General features: G+C 39.4%; 3 protein-coding genes across 3 annotated transcripts; all 3 read left to right on the top strand.

Moving 5' to 3' along the window:
- Positions 1-3,882: 3,882 nt before the first annotated feature.
- On the top strand, positions 3,883-12,692 carry LOC309401312 (olfactory receptor 11G2-like; the record flags this gene model as incomplete). The annotated part of the gene is made up of 3 exons (XM_081970380.1): positions 3,883-4,036; positions 6,117-6,438; positions 12,659-12,692. The coding sequence occupies 3 exons, from the start codon at positions 3,883-3,885 to the stop codon at positions 12,690-12,692; spliced, it is 510 nt and encodes a 169-aa protein (XP_081826506.1).
- A 392-nt stretch (positions 12,693-13,084) lies between these two features.
- On the top strand, positions 13,085-19,626 carry LOC309401311 (olfactory receptor 11H6-like; the record flags this gene model as incomplete). The annotated part of the gene is made up of 2 exons (XM_081970379.1): positions 13,085-13,306; positions 18,889-19,626. The coding sequence occupies 2 exons, from the start codon at positions 13,085-13,087 to the stop codon at positions 19,624-19,626; spliced, it is 960 nt and encodes a 319-aa protein (XP_081826505.1).
- A 2,634-nt stretch (positions 19,627-22,260) lies between these two features.
- On the top strand, positions 22,261-23,220 carry LOC309401310 (olfactory receptor 11G2-like; the record flags this gene model as incomplete). Its single annotated transcript, XM_081970378.1, has 1 exon — positions 22,261-23,220. The coding sequence occupies one exon, from the start codon at positions 22,261-22,263 to the stop codon at positions 23,218-23,220; it is 960 nt and encodes a 319-aa protein (XP_081826504.1).
- Positions 23,221-23,739: the final 519 nt, after the last annotated feature.

Genomic DNA, 23,739 nt, shown 5'->3' with positions numbered 1-23,739 from the left:
TCTATGCATCTAAAATAAAGTCAACAGCAGTTCTTGTAAATGTATGTTTTTCAATAAATTTTGTTTATTGAAAAAAAATTGAAGAAGATGCTCTATACTCTTTATTTATTTACTTGCTATAAGAAGCACGTGATTGTCATAGGTCAGGTTACACACAACAAGGCTATGGTTGGGTAGCATTTGGTAGGTCTCAAGGAGAGGCTGCTGGAAACACGATTGAAGGGGTTTGTGACACACACACACACACACACACACACACATTTATTCAATCTAAATGTTCTGCAAGCATGATATTTCCAATCATTCAATTAGCCTAGATATTGAACATTGTTGCTAATTTTAAGCAAGAACAAAATTGAAAAAAAGAAAAAAAAGAGGACATATAACTAGCTTTACTGCCATCTACTGTCTGAATTAGATCATGACACTGAACTGCAACCAAGGGCTTAAGGTTATAGTCCCCTAATGGCAAATCTATGGCACATGTGCCAGAAGTGACACACAGAACCATCTCTTTGGGCACGCCAGTCATCGCCTGTTGCTCTTCCAGGTTCCGGCACACACATGCATACTGTCCAGCTGGTCTTAATGCGTGCGGGAGTGCCAGAAACCGGAAGAACAGCTGCTGGCTGGTATGCGTGGGCAGGAAAACTGAGCTTCCGGTTTCTGGCAAGCGCATGTGTCCCGGCCAGCTGGTCTTTGCGCACACATGCGCACCAGAAACTGGAAGATCATGTGACCAGCGTGCATGCTGGAAAACGGAAACTCAGCTTCCTGGTGTGCACATGCATTTCCGGCACTCCCACATATGTACACCAGTAGTGGGTTTCAAAATTTTTTAGAATCTCTTCTGTAGGTGTGGCCTGCTTTGTGGGAGTGGCTTGCCAGCCATGTGACCAGGTGGGAGTGGCTTGCCAGCCATGTGACTAGGTGGGAGTGGCTTGGCAGTCATGTGACTGGGTGGGTGTGGCCAACTTGTAAAATGTTGTGAAACTCACTTAATAACACTCTTGCTTAGCAACCAAAATGTTGGGTCAGGAACTCTGGCATTTGAAGCACGCAAGCCTTAAAGCTGTCAAGTAGCAAGACCCTTGAACCCATAAACCTTTAGGAAAAAAAAACCCCAGGGATGTTCAAACTTGACAGCTTTAAGACTTGTGGACTTCAACTCCCAGAATTCCTCCTCTCGCTCTTCATCTTGATGATGTGGGATGGGCAGGGGGAGGGAGCTGGAACCGGTTCTAAATGGCATGGTAGATTTGTGGAACCTCTTCTGTAGAAGAGGTTAGAACTGGCTGGAACCCGCCCATGGTGTACACGGTCCTGTTATAGCACTTGGTGCTGAAAAGATTCATCAACACTGTAACACTCAATTGTCACTATATAGTGGGATTTTGATTCTTCATTTGGGATATTTCTAGGATAGATCAAACAATACTTTCTGGGAAAAGAATATTATTTTTCCATATGTTTCCATGTTTAAGCCCCACAATGGTGTGTGTGTGTGTGTGTGTGTGTGTGTGTGTGTGTGTGTGTGAGAGAGAGAGAGAGAGAGAGAGAGAGAGAGAGAGAGAGAGAGAGAGAGAGAGAGAGAGAGAGAGAGAGAGAGAGAGATGGCATGGGAAACATTTCAGAAGGCCCTCACTAGTTTCCCAGACACTAAAAGGAAAAGAAGTTGCGTTACAGTTTAAGACAGATAAAAATAGTGTAATATAAACTGAACAAGTTAATTGACAGAGATGGGAAGCAAACAAATAAGGTGCCAACTTCACTGGAATGGGTCAATATACACTTTCTTGATGGAGTCCTATATTTTATATTAAGAAACTTAATTGTTTCTTAATGGGAACTTCAGTCAAACTTTTTGACTGGAAATTTGTTTCTTAGGTAATGCCCACTTAAAAAAAAAAGATGGAGAATTTCAAAGCTGGCACTTTTGTTTTAGGGCATGGGGTAGTGTAGTTATTACATGCTGAGAATCAGTATAGTAGTTTCCACCAAGGTCCTCTGTTCCGGCGGGAACAGTATTCAAATCTGATTGGTCGAAGGGTCTGACAGCTCCCTATAAAAGGGCTGCTGCCAGACAGAGTCTTTGTCACTAATAAAGAGCTGTTGTTACTGAAGCCTTAGTCTGCCTCATCCGTTTACCCAATCTTACAGTAGTGGTAGTGGCGCTTAGGAAATAGTCTTGAAGGTTAGGGAAAAAAAGCTGCTACCAAGACAAAGGTCAGATAAGAGGGGATTGAACCTGGGCTAAGAAAATGTCCTGAGAAAATGCCTCAGGCAGTCCCTTAGCTAGTTCATACAAAGGTAAAGTGAGAAAGGAAGGAAGCACATTCAGAAGTGCAAGGTTCTTTTATTGTAGCTGTTACAATAAATGAAGTCATGACTTACTTATATGGCATTGATTTTTTTTAGGGTGGCCTCCTTATAGGGCTGACAAGTTGTTAGTATACTTGAGACTTGAAAAATCTGTATTTTTTAAAATCTGTACACATATTACATGCATGTGTAAGCATTTCTACAAAATAGAATATCATCCAGATTATCTAATTATGAAGCACTAGTTAACTTTCCCCACTTCTACAAATATCAAAAAGATTTTGAACTTCTCCCTTTCTCAATATTTGCAGTAGGGTTGGTAACAGAACTGTCATTTTGCACGTCATTAAGGGGCTCAGCGGCTAAGATGCTGAGCTTGTCGATCAGAAAGCTTCTGCAGTTCAAATCCCTAGCGCTGCGTAATGGAGTGAGCTCCTCTTATTTGTCCCAGCTTCTGCTAACCTAGCAGTTTGAAAGCGTGTAAATATGCAAGTAGAAAAATAGGAACCACCTTTGATGGGAAGGAAACAGCATTCCATTTGCCTTCAGAGTTTATCTATGCCAGCCACATGACCATGGAGACGTCTTCAGACAGCGCTGGCTCTTTGGCTTTGAAACAGAGATGAGTACCACCCCCTAGAGTCAGGAACAACTAGCACATAGGTGCGAGGGGAACCTTTACCTTTACCTAAGGGAGAAAAAATATTATTTTCCTGCCTTGCTCCCATGTATTCATTGTGGAGGATATTTAGAGAATGTTCAATACTATGAATTTTTGGAAGGGAAGCAAAAACAAAATTCGATGTTTGCTCTGTAAGGACCCGTGGGGGGGGGGGGTGACAAATGAATGGGTCTGGAGACAAATTCAATCAACTATCTTTCTCTGGAGAAAGATCCCCAAAACAATCTTTCACAAGAGGTTCCTCATCTATTGGATGATAAATCCCCGGAGTGTTTATTCAGAAATAGCCGAATGAGTCCCTCTCTCTCTCTCTCTATATATATATATATATATATATATATATTCTGTGATTTTTTTCTAGCACAAACTAGACAACAATCATTCAGAAAACTAGCATGTGGAAACCAACATTTCTCTACACAAATATGATTTCAATATTTCTGATAAACCTTTTTCTGGATGAAAGAACATTCTGATTTCAGCAGAGGTACAGAAATTGTTGCTTTATATGTGTATATAAAAGGATTTTGGGTTGAAACTACAGAGCGATGAGTGAGGTAGGTGATGATCTCAGAATAACATTTAAAGCTTTTCAAAAATAATTTTGATAGATCAGCACAAATTATGTTAAAAACCAAAGTAGGACAGAGGGATTGTGAGAGGTCTCTGGAATTCTAGGCTGCTTCCCAAATTTTAATTTAATTACATGAAGGACTTTAATCAGTTTTATTCCATATTTTATTTCACAGACACGTTTCATGATGAAGCAGAATTGTATCCTAATGATTTGTTACTATGTTTTAATGAGCCACCAGCTTTTTAACCTTCGTTTCTTTTTAGGATGCCTAAAGGAATGTGATTCTCTCTTGTGATTCTAGATGGAGTTGACCAATGAGACCACAATCCAAGAATTCATTTTGCTGGGGCTTCAAGTGGACCAGCAAAAGCAATTCATATTATTTATCTTTTTCTGCATTCTCTATGTGCTTACCCTGGCTGAGAAGATCACCATTATTGTGGTTTTAAACCCAGGTATTCATGTGTCCCAGCATCCTATGTACATTCTGTTGAACAATTCCTCTTGGACGGAAATGTGTCATGTGAGCGATGCTATACCTTGTGTGCTGTTTGATCTGGAATCTCCTGTTGGAGTCATCTCCTTCTGTACCTACCTCCCACAGTTCTACAGCTTATTTTTCTTTGGCAACATGGAATTCCTCTTTCTCTTAGCCACAGCCTTGCATCGTGGCTTAGCGATCTGGCTTAGCGAACTGACACCCGCTATTGTGTTCAAATGCTATGTGTTTAAATTCTTGTTATGTTCTAGTGGCTGGTTGTTGGAGTCTTGGTTTCCTAGGATATGGAGAGTTAGTGATCATGATTTTCAAATTACCTTTCTGTGGACGTAATATTATTGATCATTTTCTGTGCCAATTCTATCCTTGTCTTGTTCTCCTTTGAAAATATCCTCCTGATTTGCCAAATTACCATGCATACTTTTTTTAAAAGCAATGATATTTGTTTTAAATCTTTGTTATTTGTTTATATGTGGTTGTCATTTGATGAGAGTTGCAAAAAGAGATTTTCCACCATCTCTATGCATTTTTTAGTGGTGACACTTTTCTATGGCACAGAAGGAGCTGTGCATTGAATTCTAGGGACAGAAAACCACTCTGAAGTAATAAATTAATACTGTATTCTATGCTGTACACCATTTCCCAATCTCATGACCTAATGTCTAAGGAATGGAAGGTGAAACATGCACTAAACCAGTGATGGTGAACCTTTTTGGCACCAAGTGCCAAAAAGAGAGAGTGTGTGTGTACTTGTCAGCCACGCAACCCAGAAGAAGAGCTGAAAAGGGGTTATGCAGATGCATTCACCTGCCTGGAAATGAACTTCCGGTTTCCGGTGCACAAATGTGCACCAGCCACCTAGTTTTCCAGTTACTGGTGCACATTTGCACACAATGTTCAGCTGGCCAGCATGCATGCCCATGCCAAAAATGTTCCAGTTTCGAGCACTGCCCTGCCCACGAAGGTCAGAAAACTGGAAGAGGAACAGGCAATGCCATGTGTGCCAGACGAAATGTCTCCATGTGTCACTTCGGACGTGCGTGTCATAGGTTTGCCATCATGGCACTAGACAATCGCTCAGAAGAATGATGAGATTGCGGCTGAAATAAACCACAGTGTAAAAGAAGTAAGTCCAATACATGAAGCCCCAAATATTTTTAATATTTGTTATAGGGAAAAGAAAAGGTAGAGATCTAAATGTGTAAAATGCTTATTCAAGAATCTTGAGCTGTGTGTCCATGTGTAACTCAAAAGGAAAGGTTCTCTTGATCACCTCATAATTTCAAACTGTGTAATTTCCCTAATCTTTGTTTGGTCCCAAAGCAGAATTGGGATCATATTATTCAGTTCTGGATTGCAATTCTTTCCATATCTTGGATGATTTGAGATGTATTGCATTAAAGAAAAATAACCAAAGAAGGAGGGAATAGATAATGAATACTTTCAGAATGAATGGCATGTACAAGATTGAACTGAACAACTGGGAAAAACTACTTTAATTTGAAAGGAGGTGTTTTTTTTCTGATGCCACTGACCCTAAATTATCCACAAAGAAGAGTACACATTGGATACCATCTGTTTTCTCATTGGAAGGTTTTATAACCTTCTCTTTCAAACTCAAGAGAGTGACCTTTCCAATAAAGTAAAAGTCAGGGAATCATTTTAACTGTTTTTCCATTCACTTGCTTCTGATTTGGAGTATTTGTATGTTTGATACCCAGAAATGAACTGATAATAGTTTCATTTCTAAACCAGCTGCATAGTTTTGTTGAAGATAATTTCCCAGTGTATCAGATGATGCTTCATTTAATCCTAATATATGACATTAAATCTAAAATCTAGTCCACAATCAATGGTTAGTCACTTTGCTGCCCTGTTCTATGTATTTCAGATGGAGTTTCTCAATTCATCCACTATTACGGCATTCATTCTGCTTGGCTTCAGAGTTGAACAACAAGGACGCCTGCTGCTCTTCATCTCATTCACAGTTGTCTACACCCTCACTTTGGTTGAAAACATGGTCATCATCCTGGTAGTATCTCAAGATGCTCACTTGTCCTCCCTTCCTATGTACATTTTGCTGAGCAACTTTTCCTGGATGGAGGTCTGTTATGTAAGTGCTACAGTGCCAAGGATGCTCTTTGACCTGTCCTTCCCAGGTGGAGTCATCTCTTTCTATGCCTGCTTCATCCAATTTTATGTCTTCTTCTCCCTTGGCACCACTGAATGCTTCTTTTTGTCAGCCATGGCCTTAGATCGGTATTTGGCCATCTGCTACCCACTACAATACACACAGATTATGTCCAAAAAGATGTGCTTCCTCCTAGTGACTCTTTGTTGGGTTATTGGCTTTCTCTGGTACATTGTCCCAGTGTTTTTGATCTCCAGATTGTCCTTTTGTGGTCCCAGCTCTATTGATCACTACATTTGTGACTCTGGGGGACTTCTAGCCCTGGCTTGTCATCCCCCGGAATCTCTATCTCTCTTTTGCTATGTCATTACTTCTGCCTTGATTCTAGGCACTTTCCTTTTCATTGCAGTCTCCTATGTGGGGATTATTTTTGCACTGGCAAAAAAGTCCAGTGAAAACACTGGAAACAAAGGCTTCCAAACGCTATCTTCTCACCTAGCAGTTGTGACACTATTTTATGGCTCTGTGGCCACTATGTACATTGGGCACACCGAGAAAAATCGTACGGAGAATATTAAAGTAATGACACTGTTCTATTCTGCTGTTGCACCTTTGCTCAATCCATTGATCTACTGCCTCAGGAATAATCAGGTGCAGGAAGCATTGGTTAGGGTGTTGAGGAAGAAGGGAGTTATATAGGGAAATAAAAAGAAATTGTAATGAATTACATCACGATCAAGTATTAGTCATACTTGTTAGGATAGATGAGTAGTTGTGGAAGTGGGGAGGCCAACTTCATCTGTGGGCAATGAGGAGTAAGGTAGTATTATGCAAGTTAGTAGTATGGAACCAATACACCTTAATACTAATATTGCCCTTAGTACCAATAATTTTAATTCTTGCAGTTTTAACAGCAGTAGAAATATTAAGATCAATAATACTTATTCTTGCCATTGTTTATTTCAAACTGTAATATTTCAACAAGGAAGTGGTATATCAGAACTTTCCATTTGTACAGCTTCTCAAATTGTCTATTCTGAGAATTTTAATAGTTCCTTTGAGTACCTCTCTCTTTTTTGCTATGAAAGTAGAGAGGCCACCTTCAACTGTGGGCAACGAGGAGTAAGGAAATGTTATGCAAATTAATAGTAGGGAACCATTAAACTTTAATAGTAATGTTCCCTTTGATATTAATATTTAATAATGCAATTTTAATAAAAAATAGCGATATGAATAACAGTAATGCTTATTCTTGCAGTTGTTACTTCAAATTGTAATATTTGAACAAGTATGTGATATCAACACATTCCATGTATACCATACCTATTTCTTTTCCCCAGCAGTTCTCAAAGTGACTATTCTGGAAAAGTAGGAGTTTTCCATTGAATAAGAAATTATTGAAGCCACATACATCAAAACAATTCAGTCACTATCAGATCTCAAGGAACCCAATGGGTTTTAATACATTACATTTGTTAATTGATGCTCGTAATCTGTTTTGTATGTAACCTGTATCTGCATAACTAATCTGTCTTCTTTTTTTTCATCTCCTCTCCCTTTACTTCTCCTCAATTTCTGTCCTATTTCTGTCACTGTAGTTCATAAAAATGTATGTCTTTCAATAAATGTTGTTACTTGGAAAAGATGCTTCTGGACTCCTGATATTTTTGCCATAGGAAGTATGTGATTGTCATAGAAAGTTTTGATGACACTAGATATAGTTGTATCTCCTTCTTTTTGAAGTTTTGTTCTTACTTAGTAGCAAGCCATCATATATAGTCTAGTACAATGGTGGGAGAATCATGGTTATAGACTCTTGTACATTTAGATTGAAAGAATTTTAAACCAATGATTAATCCAAATTACCTTCATTCTCTCTGTAAAATTCATTGCAATGGTACACTTTGTAAGACATCGTTATCTTTGCAGATCTCACGGAGAGGCTGGTGTAAGCATGTTCGAAAGAATGTATGACTCCCATGTTTAGCAAAACAGCAATAGATAAAGTCTACCAATTTTTTTGCAGGGAACGAAGGAAGTTTGGATGAATCTCTCCATTGCATGGTTCAACATGAACTCTTGAGTTCAACATTCTTTCATTCTAAATGTACAACATTCTGCAAGCACAATTTTTTCCTGCCATTATAAATCAAGTTAATATTCCCTCTCCTTGCTCTTAATGTCAATCTTTAGTCCTTTCAAATATTATCCAAATACTTGGTTTATTTTCATTTTCTCTTTGTCTCTTCTCACAAAATCACTGACAATGTTAACAATTTTTTTAAAAACTCCCTTTTTAAGACCCCATAATCCTTTAAGTCAGGTCAACTGGATAGAGCTGGATGTTTACTGGCTGGATGCCCTTCCTGACGCTGCTGTGGATTTCACAGCAGATATTTTTTCTTTGCACTTTAGGAAAGAAACATTTGCTGCTCCCTAGAATTGATTTCTCAATGTTCTGAGTGGGAGAAAAGCATCTTCACCATGGATCATCATGCAGCTCAAGCAATTTTAGCATATATCTTCTGTAAATCCAATGTAGAAATGTTATCAGCCAATTTCATTTATATATTCTGTTCAGGTGATAGAGAAAGAATTGGTGATTACGTTCAGTAATTAAAACACACCTTACCAACAAGGCACTGTGAACTGTGGGCCTCTGTCAAACATGATTGGGAAAGTTTTGTTTCAGATAATGTGTTAAATAAATTATCCCAATAATGCAGAGGAAGCCAGAAGGAGTCAGATGATAACTTGGCCTTTGACATGAGGAAATCGATAACAAATTCCAAAAAAGCTTTATTCCAAGTTTAGGTAAGGATACAATTGACAAGGGTTAGAGTTAAGCAGGATTTGGAAGACCTTGTTATCTTGGCAGATCTCAAGGAGAGGCTGCTGTAAGCATGTTTGAAAGATGGCGTTGGTGGATGATCTCTGGAGGGCCAGAGATGGGGGTTGCTCCTCCATCTTGGTCCTATTAGACCTCTCGGCTGCTTTTGATTCCATCGACCATGGTATCCTATTGCATCGTCTAGAGGGGTTGGGGGTGAGGGGCACCGTTTTGCGGTGGTTCTCCTCCTACCTCTCCGGCCGAGTGCAATGTGTGCTGACAGGGGGGCAGAGGTTGACCCTGAGGCCGCTCACTTGTGGGGTGCCGCAGGGGTCGGTCCTCTCATCTCTCCTGTTCAACACATATATGAAGCCGCTGGGTGAGATCATTCGTGGTTTTGGGGTCGAGTACCATCTGTACGCTGACGACACTCAGCTGTACATCTCTACCCCGAACCACCCCAACTATGCCGTCGAAGTGATGTCCCGGTGCCTGGAGGCCGTACGGGTCTGGATGGGAAGTAACAGACTCAAGCTCAACCCCTCCAAGATGGAGTGGCTGTGGTTACCGGCCCCCCGGTTCAACCAGTGGGTTCCATCACTGGCCATCGGGGGCAAACAGCTGGCCCCCGTGTAGCGGGCACGCAATTTGGGCATCCTCCTGGATGCACGGCTGTCAATGGATGACCATGTGATGGCCGTGGCAAGGGGGGCATTCCACCAGGTTCACCTGGTGTGCCAATTGCGTCCCCTATTGGACCGGAACGCCCTTCACACAGTCACCCATGCGCTAGTGACGTCCCAACTGGACTATTGTAATGCTCTCTACATGGGGCTTCCCTTGAGATGCACTCGAAGGCTGCAGTTGGTCCAGAATGCGGCCGCGCGGACAATTATGGGAGATACTAGGTACTCTCATGTAACACCTCTCCTGCGCGGGCTGTACTGGCTACCTGTGGCTTTTCGGGTGCGTTTCAAGGTGTTGACTATCATCTTTAAAGCGCTCCATGGCACAGGACCTAGGTATTTGCGGGATCGTATCCTGCCCCATACATCCCTGCAGCCGATTCGCTCTCACAAGGAGGGACTCCTCCGGGTGCCTTCCACTAGGCAATGCCAGCGGGCGACGCCCAGGAGTAGGGCCTTCTCTGTGATGGGCCCGACCCTTTGGAATGACCTCCCCCCCGATATTAGAATAACCACCGATCTCCGCTCCTTCCGCAAGAAACTTAAGACCCACCTGTTCAACTTAGCTGGCCTGGCCTAACCGTAGTTTTAATCCTTCTAGCCTGTATTTTAAAATTTTAGGGGTAGATTTTTAGGTTGTTTTAATTTTTATCATACTGTACAGCCTAGTATTTAATTTGATTTTAGGGGTATCTAAGAGTATTTAATTTTGTATACTGTTTTTTATTGTGTTGTCTGTACACCGCCCCGAATCCCTTCGGGGAGAGGGGGTGGTCTATAAATTTAATAAATAATAATAATAATAAATAAGAATTTATGACTCCCATAAATTATGCTGTTATCAAAACAACAACAGAATAGGTCTACCATTGCAATGAATTTTATGGAGGGAATGAAGTCAGTTTGGATTAATCATTGGTTCAATATGAACCAATATGAATGCTATCCTATTCCCTTTTCTCCCTCAGGGTCCTCTCCAAACTCCCAGCTAGTATGCTGGATAAGTCACACACTGGCCACGCCCAAGTGGCAGTTGGAACAGAATTATTTTCAGGTTGGGAGGGGGAGTCGAACGTGTAACTCCTCAGCATCAGAGCGTGTTAATAATAATATAAGAAATACTAACGATCTGATGGTCATTTCGAAAAATCCTTTCTCAGCATGTATCTAGAAGTCAAAAAGAACATACGTGCCAAATTTCAAGTTCATAAGCTTTACAGTTCTGAGATTTCATGATTCTGTATGAGTGACATTTCACTTTTATATAGACAGATTGGGAAATAGCATTTCTTTGATAATTGATAGACTGTGCAACTCTGAAATGCTAGTGCAAACACTCTGGAACATAGCTGGAGTTTCCCTCTTGTAAATCTACATTAGAGTCCTTTGTGCTCTTTGCCTGATTGTTTTAAAGGTGCTTTTCCAACAGGTAACTGGATTTCCTTGCTTTTTTAAAAAATAACATTTTGCTTCTCATCCAAGAAGCTTCTTCAGTTCTGGAGAACTGAAGAACTGAACAGAAGTGAGCTGAAAGACTGAAGAAGCTTCTTGGATGAGAAGTGATATTTTTTTTAAACAACAGCCAAGAAAGTCTTTTGGAAAATCACCTTTGGGACAATCATGACCTAGATGATTGAGAATTTCTATAGACACTCTTTGCTGATTGGTCCTGCAGGGAAAGGACCATGTCAGGCAGTTGAAAGAAAACTGTCCCTCCTGAATCATGATGAAGTCCTTGGGCAGAATCCTCCCAAGGGGAAAAGATGACTTAAATCCTACTGGGGTATGAGAAGGGAATGTTTTTGGAGAGAAAGGACTTTCCATGCATTCACTCTCTGTTCCTTTGTCCTGGAGTGCAAAGTCTCTGATCATGGATATTGTGGAAGGACAGAAAAGAATGGAAGATTTAGTATATTATTTCTAAGCTTTACTCCCAGCAATGCAGAGAAGTCATGCGACAAAACAAGAGGATCTGACTTGACTACAATGCACTTTGGTTTCAGTAGGTCTATCTGTGAGTCTGCCTGAGGCTCTGAGCAACAATGCTGGATTGGGAGCTTTGTCAGGCTTTTACAAAGGATCCTAGAAGGACAGGAGACTTTATAGCACTAGCACTTGGACTTATATATCACTTTACAGTGCTTTACAGTCCTCTCTAAGTGGTTTACAGGACTCAACAATCTGGGTCCTATTTTACTCTCCTCGGAAGAATGGAAGGCTGAGTCAACCTTGAGCCTTGTGAGATTCGATCTGCCAAACTGCTGGCAGTGGGTGATCAGCAAAGGTTGTTGTTGTTGTTAATTGCAAAGTCATGTCCGACCCATCGTGACGCTAAGGACAACGCTCCTCCAGGCCTTCCTGTCCCCTACCTTCCTCCGCAGTCCATTTAAGTTCACACCTACTGCTTCGGTGACTCCATCCAGCCACCTCGTTCTCTGCCATACCCATCTTCTTTTGCCCTCAATCGTTTCATCTTTAGGATCTGGCCTTCTAGAGAGCAGTCAGGGTTAATGTCCTCTAGGACTGACCGGTTTGATCGCCTTGCAGTCCAAGGGACTCACAGGAGTCCAGCACCAGCACCTGCAGTACTGCACTCTAACTACACTTTATACTCTTTATACTTTATACTCAGATTGTACTAGGATTTTGCAGGGGATCATGGAAGGAAAGGAAATTTAGATATATTTTTTTAGAACAATATAGTTTTTCTGCGAGAGGAAGGGCTCAAATGTTTTCAGCAAAATGTCTCTGAGCCAATGCTGGATTAAGCCATATGGACATGTGCCATATAGAAATTTTTATGCTCATAGTAGGGGCATATTTTCCAAGTTTAGGATTATTAGTGAAAATACCACAATAAAACAGATAATTATTTGTCAGTTTAAAACCAAAATATACTCTGTAATCATTCTGTATTGTTTTTGGTTACAGGGCAAAACAGATTTGTGAATTGTTTGATATATGAGTTGATCTTGATTCTTGAATTACTAATGTTTGCTCAGTTATTGTTTCATATTTTTTTATGACCATTTCGGCACACCTTTTTGGAGCTTCTGAAAAAAACAGTGCTTTTCAAATATTATAATTAAACTTCCGAGCAATCTTTTTTCCGCCCGAAGCATCATACATCTACATGATGCAGATAAATATTGGAACAATCCATCTTTTTTGCTGGTCATTAGGAAAAATATGGTAGAACTTTAACATTTCTGGCAATTTGTAGAAAAATAGCAACTGATTGCTAAATGAACATATATATTCATGAATATGTTTTTCTTTCAAGCTAATGCAATAGGCATCTGAGATGATAACAATAACATAGCTTTATATGATAGTGATTCTTATATACAATTACAGATGGAGTTGACCAATGGAACAGCAGTCCAGGAATTCATTTTGCTGGGATTTGGAATGGATCAGAAGAAACAATTCCTGCTGTTTGCTTTCTTGATTGTCCTTTACGTGCTCACTTTGGTTGAAAATAGCACAATCATCACTGTGGTCCTTATAGATAATCATTTAAGTCAAGTCCCCATGTATATTCTGCTAAGCAATTTTTCTTGGCTTGAGATTTGCTATGTGACTACCAGTATTCCCCTCTTGCTTTACAATCTGGCAACCCAAAACCAAGTCATCTCCTTCCATGCCTGCTTCTTCCAATTTTATACCTTCTTCTCACTTGGCAACACTGAATTTTTCTTCCTCTCAGCCATGGCTTTAGATCGCTACTTAGCGATCTGCCACCCCTTGCACTACCCCACTATTGTGTCCCCAAACTTCTGCTATAGACTGGTAACTGGATGTTGGTTGGTGGGCTTTCTGGGATATCTTCCCTCAGTTGTTTTGATTTCCAAATTGTCTTTTTGTGGAGATAACAGCATTGACCACTTTGTCTGTGATCCTGGGCCAATTCTTTCCTTAGCTTGTCCTCCTCTTGGGAAAGCTCCACTCCTCCTGCAAATTAGCATGCAAACTCTGTTTTCGGTCAATGTCTTCTTTTTGTTATTCTCCTATGGTAACGTGATCAACACTTTGATGAAATCCTTCAGCAAAAGCCGGTGCAGGAAGGGCTTCTCTACCATCTCCATGCATCTCCTAGTGGTGACACTTTTCTACGGTACTGTAGGAGCAATGTATGTAATTCCACATGGTGAAAGCCACCCAAACATTAGTAAGGTGATCACAATATTTTATGCTGCTGTCACACCATTTCTCAATCCCTTGATTTACTGTCTGAGGAATGACAAAGTGAAAGAGGCACTGGGCAAGCTGATCAGAAGAATAGGATAAGATTTCTGCTGAAAAAGATCACAGTAGAAAAACCTGACTGGAGAAAATCCAAATTCTTTTTAATTGGCAAACCCTAAAAGGTAAAAGTAAAGGTTTCCCCGCACATGCTTGATAGTCATTTCAGGCTCTAGGGGTGGCGCTCATATCTGTTTCTACACCAAAGAACCAGCAGTGCCCAAAAACGTCTCCTTGGTGATGTGTCCAGCATGATGAAACACTGAAGGCTCACAGAGCACTGTTAGTTTTCCACCAAAATGGTTCCTATTTTTCTACTTGCATTTTTATGTGCTTTTGAACTGCTAGATTGGCAGAAGCTTGGACAAATAACAGGAGCTCACTCCGTTACACGGCACTAGGGATTCGAACTGCTGAACTGCCGACCTTTCTGATCGACAAGCTCAGCATCTTAGCCACTAAGCCACCACGTCCCTTGGCAAATCCTACTCTCTTCTAATTTTATCACTAATCCTAATCCTAGTTGGGCAGTGAAATATCTGCCAGCAGACAATCAAGCTCAGAGAATGCAAAGAATCTCATAGTTCAACCCTGGAATAGAAAAAATCATTTCTATTGGTCTTCTCTCTAAACCATGAAAAAAAGAGAGGATAAACACATGAAACAATGCCCATAACTACTATAATGATAAAGAAAGTGTGCAAGATCATACGTTTAGATGTAGGATGCAGTTATATTCATTGCAAATCAATTGTCTGTTGGTGGTTTTTTTTTTTTTTTGCCTGATATAGTTCATTATATAGCACCAGGTCTCATGAATTATAGAGAAAGCCTTTACTGATCAGTTCTGGACTGCTTATACTTTTACTTTGCATTTCTAGTTCATAAAATCCCATTTCCATTAAACCCATTAAGTAATCACTACAGAAAATGATGGGTGATAAATCTCTTGAATCTCGGGATATTTGCTACATTCCTTTTGCAATCTTTTACTGGAAAATTTGCAAATAGTTTCCAGTGTGATTTCTAATAAAAATTTCTTATGAACAGAGTTCATGGATGAACAATCAAACTGTATTCTGCAGAATAATATTGAAAGAAATGACAATCTCGTTATATTCGCCTGAATACATAGTGGAGAGTGAAGAATAGTTAATAAAGTAGATTTCTTTTTTTTCTGGGGGAAAGAAAAAAAAAGATGACTGGGGGACTGGAAGCTAAAATGTACAAAGAACTGGGTATGTCTAGTTTAATGAAAAGAAGGGGAGACATGATAGCAGTCTTCTGATATCTGAGGGGTTGCCACAAAGAAATGGGAGCCAAACCATTCTCCAAAGCACCTGAGGGCAGAACAAGAAGCAATGGGTGGAACTAATCAAGGTGAGAAGCAACTTAGAATTAAGGAGAAATTTCCTGACAGTGAGTACCATCAACCATGGAACGGCTTGCCTTCAGAAGTTGTGAATGCCCCTTACAGGACGATAGAAGCAGAGGTGGTATGGGGCTACCTGACTGGGAACTCTACTACAATGCAGCAGCACTAATTTGGATTAAAGATTGGATAAATTTAAAAAACAAAAGAATATTAGCAATAGAAGGCCATGACCTGCAAACAGGATGGCACTTTTTCTTATGGGAAGAGAGTAAAAAGAAGCAAAAATATTTCCATAGACATTACATTAGAGAAGCATTGATTCAGGTCTGGAACAAAATTAAAGCAAAACACTATATGAAAATACCGGCATGGCTTTCCACCATGGAAGCCATGACACACCCCAAAACGCTAGATCTATCAAAAATGGTTAGGTACAGTGAAATTTTAGATAACCAGGGGAATCTGAAAACGAACCAAGAACTAAAAGAGAACAATATCAATATAGATTGGTGGCCATACCTCCAATTACAATCAAGATATAAAAAAGATATAAAAGAATATGGAATATATATGGAACTGCAACAAATAGACAAAATCTTAATTGGCCCAGAAAACAAATTTATAACGAAAATGTATAAATATTTGTTAGAAATAAACTTAGAAGAAGAAATAGTTAAAGGATGTATGATAGCATGGGCCAAAAATTTTGGTTATAATATAGATCTAGCGGGTTGGGAAAAAAATTGGAATATAAATTATAAATTAACGAGATCAGCAACACTGAAAGAAAATATATATAAAACGTTTTATCGTTGGCACCTACCACCAACAAGATTGGCAAAAATGTACCCAACACTGAAACCGATATGTTGGAAATGCAAAAAAGAACAAGGGACCTACTACCACATGTGGTGGACCTGCCCGGAATCGCAAAAATATTGGAAAAGAATCTGGAAGTGGGCACAAGAAATTACGGGGGAACAAATAAAGTATAAACCCGAAACCTTCTTACTAGGAATAATTAAAGGGAACTACACAAAAAAAATTAAATATCTACTAACACATATATTAACTATAGCTAGAATTGCCTTTGCCCAATGCTGGAAGCAAAATAATACACTGCCAGACGAATTAGTGATAAAAAAAACCTTGGATTGCGCAGAGATGGATAAATTAACTCTAAAATTAAAGGACAAAGAAGAATCGGAATACTACGAAATTTGGAATAAGTTGTATGAATGTTTGGATAATAAGAAAAACAATTAAGCCAAAAACAATATACATAAATAAACATAGAACTGTATGTAAAAGTAGGTAAATATGTAAAATATCATAAAAATGTATAGATAAGATGACATAAGGATTGTAATATATGGTAAAGAGAGGAAAACATACATAGATACGACGATGTAACATTGTACAAACTGTTGATATAAAGATTGTAATATGTGATAAAAAGACAAAAACAATAAAAAATTATTACAAAAAAAAAAAGAAGAAGTTGTGAATGCCCCAACACTGGGGGTTCTTAACAATAGACTGGACAGCCACTTGTCTGGAATAATATAGGCATGTGTTGGTGAACCTATGAATGCCTGAAGTGGCAAGCGAAGCCATGTCGCCTGTCATGCATGGCATTGCCTGTTCCTCTTCTTCGTTTCTGGCATGCATGTGAATGCAATGATCATCTTGGTGCATGCAGCAGTGCCGAAACCTGGAAGAGCTGGTCTTTCATTTTCCAGCGAGAGCATGCACACTGGCCAGCTGATCGATGCATGTGCATGTGCTGCAGTAACTGGAAGACTTGCTGGCAGGCGCACATGTTCACACCAGAAATTGAAATTTTATTTTTTGCCACGTGCATCCCCCTGGGTAAGCTCCTCTTTCTGGTTGCAGCCCAGATGGGTGCACTCCCCTTTCGGCACTCAGTTCGCAATCATTGATAGAGCGTCTCCTGCTTGAGCAAAGAGTAGAACAATGGCCCTCAACGTTTTGGTTGGGACCACAGACCAGTTCCATAGAGAGAGCTTTTTCCATGGACTGGAGGGAGTGTGGCTTCATGCATTGCCTACCTCTCGTGGATAGGGCTTCGCTTGTTTGCATGGCCTGGTTTCTGGCATACTACAGACCAGTGCCAGTCCACAGACCATGGGTTGGAGACCCCAGCACTAGAAGACCTCCAAGGCCCCTTCCAATTCTGTTCTTAAAACTTTCTTAGATATTTTCTTCGGAAGGTATTTTTGAGGAAATGTTGGTATAGGTAGAATTCTTTCTCCCAAGATATGTTATTTAATTGCAAATTGGCCTTGTATATTCCCAAGTTCCATTTCCAGATAATGATAACGGTCAACTGGGAGAATCTTTCTACAATATTCAATTATACATACATAGTGAGCCTTTCTACTATCAATCTCACAGCATGATTTATTCTGCATCGGTCTTCTAGACATGTACCAATAATATACAGCAACCAACTTTTCTGATGAGCTTACCATTATAGGGACCAATATTTTTACTCTGCTAAGGTATGAAACTTGAAATTCTATTTTTGAGAACTGTCGGGTAGGAAGAATACAAAAATGAACTGTAGGGGATGATACTTCCACTTAAAACTTCAAAGTCTATCCAGTGTAATTTTGGCACATTCCCATCATAAATCAAGAGATAAACAGATTTTCATAGCTTTCCCATTTATTTTATTAACACAAGGCATCACACACACCATAGCTACCTAGTTTGTTATAGTAATTAATTGAACATGCAAAAAAGAATGAAGGTTATCAAATATTAGTAAAAAAGAAAGAAAGAAAGAAAGAAAGAAAGAAAGAAAGAAAGAAAGAAAGAAAGAATAGTGTATCTTGTTCTGCAGCTATCAAGCACCATAATATTGTTGTATTGTTCAATGAACATCTAACCTCATTATTTTAATAGTCATTGGTATGAGGAACAAAATTCAGTTTAGTTTATGATATACAAAATGATTACATCACGGTCCAAGGTGCAGTTGTAATATGGGTGACTATATGAACCTTTTGAAGCTCAAATGTTTTGGCCACCAAATGAGAAGAGAGGACTCACTGGAGAAGACTTTGATATTGGGAAAGGAAGAAAGCAAAGGAGAAGGGGATGGCAGAGGATGAGATGGGTAGATAGCATCATCACACAGTGGGAGTGAGTTTGGGAGACTTAGGAGACAGTAGTGAACAGGAGACCTACTGTGCTGCTGTCCATGCTGTTGTAAAGAAATGACCCACAACATAGCAACTGAACAACACATATACATTTTTTATACAATAGTGATTTTATTTTATAATTCCAGATGGAGTTGGCAAATGGGACTGTGGCCCAGGGATTCATTTTGCTGGGATTTGGAATGGATCAGCAAAAAAGCTTCTTGCTGCTTGTTTTCTTGATTACCCTTTATGTTCTAACACTGGTTGAAAACAGCACCATTATAACCCTGGTCTGTCATGATAACCATCTGGGCCAGGTTCCCATGTACATCCTTCTGAGAAACTTCTCCTGGCTGGAGATGTGCTACGTGACCATCACGATTCCCCGCATGCTTTTTGACCTTGCGACCCAAAACCAGGTTATCTCTTTCCATGCTTGCTTCCTCCAGTTTTATCTCTTGTTCTCTCTTGGCACCACTGAATTCTTCTTCCTTTCAGCCATGGCTTTAGATCGATACTTAGCCATTTGCCACCCATTACACTACCAGACCATCATGTCCCCACATTCCTGTTACATTCTGGTAACCGCTTGTTGGATCCTTGGTTTCCTGGGATACATCACACCTGTTGTTTTGATCTCCAAGTCATCCTTCTGTGGACCCAACATTATTGACCATTTTTTGTGTGACCTTGTTCCGTTGCTATCTGTGGCTTGTCCTCCGCTTGGAAATGCTCCTTTGATTTGCCAAATTATTGTGCACATTCTGTTTTTAAGCAATGTATTATTTGTTATGCTATCCTATGGCATTGTGATTTACACTTTGATGAAATCCTCCAGTAAAGGGAATTGTAGGAAGGGCTTCAACACTATATCTATGCATCTTTTGGTGGTGACACTTTTCTATAGCACGGTAGGAGCAATGTATGTCATTCCAGTTGGAGAAAGTTATTTAAAGATTAATAAGACAATAACACTCTTCTATGCTGCCATTATACCTTTTCTCAATCCCTTTATCTACTGTCTGAGGAATGATCGAGTGAAGGAGGCACTGCATAAATTATTGGCAGAAATATCAAGGTTGATTATGACAACTATCACAATGTAAAAAAGAGTTTTGTACATGGTGGTACAAAATCCAAATTATATTTATTTTTCTGCATACGTAGCCCTGAATTCATACAATTTCCTTCCCTATTTCTCTTCAAGTCTGCCTCACAGAAAAAACAATGCAAAATCCTAGATTTGTCTTGACCAGTTACTTCCAAAGAGTTGACTTACTACTTAGCTAATGGGTGGCTCTAAAGATTGACTCTGAATAAATTATTCCACTCTAATATGCAACTCATTTTGAAATAGTCCAATATTTTATTTTAGAAGACAAAGAGAGTCTAGACCAAACCTATTTTATAGCATGAATTAAATGGAAACATCTACATCAGGGATGGGCTGCTGAGGATTTGCAGGGGTTCGGGCAAATCTCTAGCTAAGATTCTATGCAGTTTGGAGAACCCCCAAATCCTACTCCTGGCTGACCCCAGTTGCCAAGTGCACAAAATGCAATCACATAGCTATAGGGAAGGTAGCCATCAGAACTTTGAATCCTGCTCATAAGTAGTCCTAGAGAGGTCTTACTTTTGAACATTTGCCAAGTAACCAGTTGTAAGTCAAGGAATACCTGTATAGTCAAAAGGGTTTTTCTTGTTCATTTTAATATGTCTATGCATAGTACACTGTACATCCTGATCGGAAATTCATTTGAGGATCTAAGGGGGAGTTGATATTTGTACTAAGAATAAAAATTGCATTAGATAAAAGAATTACCATTGATTAGTTAGATTAAGTATGTTCTTTATTAAAGGTAAATGTTCCCCTTGAACATATGAGCTAGTTGTTCCTGACTCTAGGGGGCAGTGCTCATCTCTGTTTCAAAGCCAAAGAGCCAGCGCAGTCCGAAGACATCTCCGTGGTCATGTGGCCAACATGACTAAATGCCAAAGGTGCACGGAACGCTGTTACCTTCCCACCAAAGATGGTCCCTATTTTTCTACTTGCATTTTTACATGCTTTCGAACTGATAGGTTGGCAGAAGCTGGGACAAGTAACAGGAGCTCACTCCATTATGCAGCGCTAGGGATTCGAACCGCCAAACTGCTGACCTTTCTGATCGACAAGCTCAGCGACTTTAGCCACTGAGCCACCGCGTCCCCTATGTTCTCCATTAGCCAAGAAAAAAAGAGAATATAGTGAATACCATACCACCAATGGATGAAGAATGCCAAGGAAGCAATGTCCATAATTACTACAATGACAAGAAAACTATTACTTTGTCATAGATGTTGAATGTTAATATACTAGGGAAAACTATTGCCTGATGTTGACACTTTGCATGGATTTTTTTTTGCACTGTACATTGTATTATATTGTAGTTCTCATTATTGTTCAACACCCGGAATTAATAAAGTGGATTTCTTTTATTGGGGAAAAGTACAACTTTCTTATGTATTTTTTTAAAAAAAATATGTTTGTGGAAATTTGGTATAAGTAGAATTTTCCCTCCCATGATACGCTATTTCACTACAAACTTGCCTTGTTCCTGAAAAGCATATTCCCCAGTTACATTGCCAGATAATGATAGAACTCAGTTGTGAGAATCTTTGTACAACTTTTGAGCTCTTACTAATTACATAATGATGGTGACTCTTTCTACTCTTAATCTCACAATATTCCTCCATTAGTCTTCTGGACAAGCACCCATGCTGTACAGCAACCCATTTTTCTGATCAGCTTTCTGCTATAGAGACCAATCTTTTTACTCAGCTAAGGTATGAAAATAGAAAGTATATTTTTGAGAACAGCTGGGCAGGAAGCAAAGAGAAATGACAGTTCCTCTTGAATCTTTAAAGTTTATCCAAAGTAATTTTATTATATTTCATCAAAGATCAAGAGATGGGAGAGCTTGACATAGAATTCCAATTTATTGCATCTAACAGGAAGTCAATACCTTGCTACAATTTGTGATATTAACATGTGGAAGGAAGGAAAGAAGGCAGGAAAGATATTAAACTATATTTCATGCTACTGAAATAAATAAACCATGTGAAATTTTTTCTGCAGGTTTTTTTCCAGAACAGATATAAATAATCCTGAATAAATTCAGTGGGACTAATAGCTAGAAAAGTGCATTTATGATTGTAGACAAGTAACATTAAAAAGGTTGAAGGTTATATCATCCCAAAAGCTGCAACTTATTATAATATAAGCTATATCTAAAGTTTAGCAAGTTGGCTTAATTATATTTTTCTTACTTTTTTCACATCTCTCCTAGAATTTTTAAAATGTTTATACTAATAGGTACATGCTTCTATCTGCATTTTTCTTTGAATATTTTATCTAAAATTCATGCTGTTCACCAATAATTCTCCTACATCTTTTGATACATTTTCCCCAACAATAAGCAGTTTTGTGCAGACTTTTCTCCAACATGCTTTTCTTCCATTTGAACACTGCAATGTGAGATTTAGAGAGATTATATTTTCCAATGATGGCTAAATTCATGTAGTGATACTTTCCAGTATCCTTTACATACATCAAGGACCAAAGTATGTTATTCAATGAACATTGAAAGTCTTGATTATCTAATTTATTATTTCAGACGTCATTAATACAAGGCATAATACTCTGTCAGATTTTTGATATATAGAATAGCTATCTTGTGCTTTGTGAACTTATATGATTCCAGATGGAGTTGGCGAATGGGACTGCGGCCCGGGGATTCATTTTGCTGGGATTTGGAATGGATCAGCAAAAAAGCTTCTTGCTGCTTGTTTTCTTGATTACTCTTTATGTTCTAACACTGGTTGAAAACAGCACCATTATAACCCTGGTCTGTCGTGATAACCATCTGGGCCAGGTTCCCATGTACATCCTTCTGAGAAACTTTTCCTGGCTGGAGATGTGCTACGTAACCACCACCATTCCCTGCATGCTTTTTGACCTTGCGACCCAAAACCAGGTTATATCTTTCCATGCTTGCTTCCTCCAGTTCTATCTCTTGTTCTCTCTTGGCACCACTGAATTCTTTTTCCTTTCAGCCATGGCTTTAGATCGATACTTAGCCATCTGCCACCCGTTACACTACCAGACCATCATGTCCCCACATTCCTGTTACATTCTGGTAACCGCTTGTTGGATCCTTGGTTTCCTGGGATACATCACGCCTGTTGTTTTGATCTCCAAGTTATCCTTCTGTGGACCCAACATTATTGACCATTTTTTGTGTGACCTCGTTCCGCTGCTATCTGTGGCTTGTCCTCCGCTTGGAAATGCTCCTTTGATTTGCCAAATTATTGTGCACATTCTGTTTTTAAGCAATGTATTATTTGTTATGCTATCCTACAGCATTGTGATTTACACTTTGATGAACTCCTCCAGTAAAGGGCATTGTCGGAAGGGCTTCAACACTATATCTATGCATCTTTTGGTGGTGACAATTTTCTATAGCACGGTAGGAGCAATGTATGTCATTCCAGTTGGAGAAAGTTATTTAAAGATTAATAAGACAATAACACTCTTCTATGCTGCCATTATACCTTTTCTCAACCCCTTGATCTACTGTCTGAGGAATGACCAAGTGAAGGAGGCACTACATAAATTATTGGCAGAAATATCAGGGTTGATTATGACAACTATCACAATATAGATGATGTTAATCTCTCCCGCTGGTAGTTTATTTTCCTGTTTGATGGTGACTATGGCACATTTGTCCAGTCCAAGTTCTATTGCAGTATCTTCGTTGTATATACAGACTGTTCAATCAGAATGGAAATGGAAGGTACCAATGTATGTCAGTAGAAAGAGTGTATACCTTTATGTATATGCTGCAGCCCTGAATGTACAATACAATACAATACAATACAATAGTAGAGTTGGAAGGGACCTTGGAGGTCTTCTAGTCCAACCCCCTGCCTAGGCAGGAAACCCTATACCGTTTTAGACAAATAGCTATCCAACATCTTCTTAAAGACTTCCCAATGTTGGGGCATTCACAACTTCTGGAGGCAAGCTGTTCACTGATTAATTGTTCTCACTGTCAGGAAATTTCTCCTCAGTTCTAAGTTGCTTCTCTCCTTGATTAGTTTCCACCCATTGCTTCTTGTTCTACCCTCAGGTGCCTTGGAGAATAGTTTGACTCCCTCTTCTTTGTGGCAACCTCTGAGAT

Source organism: Natrix helvetica, assembly GCF_964273705.1.
Source record: "Natrix helvetica genome assembly, chromosome: Z".
Classification (NCBI taxonomy): Eukaryota; Metazoa; Chordata; class Lepidosauria; order Squamata; family Natricidae; genus Natrix; species Natrix helvetica.
Note: the sequence above shows the minus strand (reverse complement) of the source record. Positions and strands in the feature narration are given on the sequence as shown.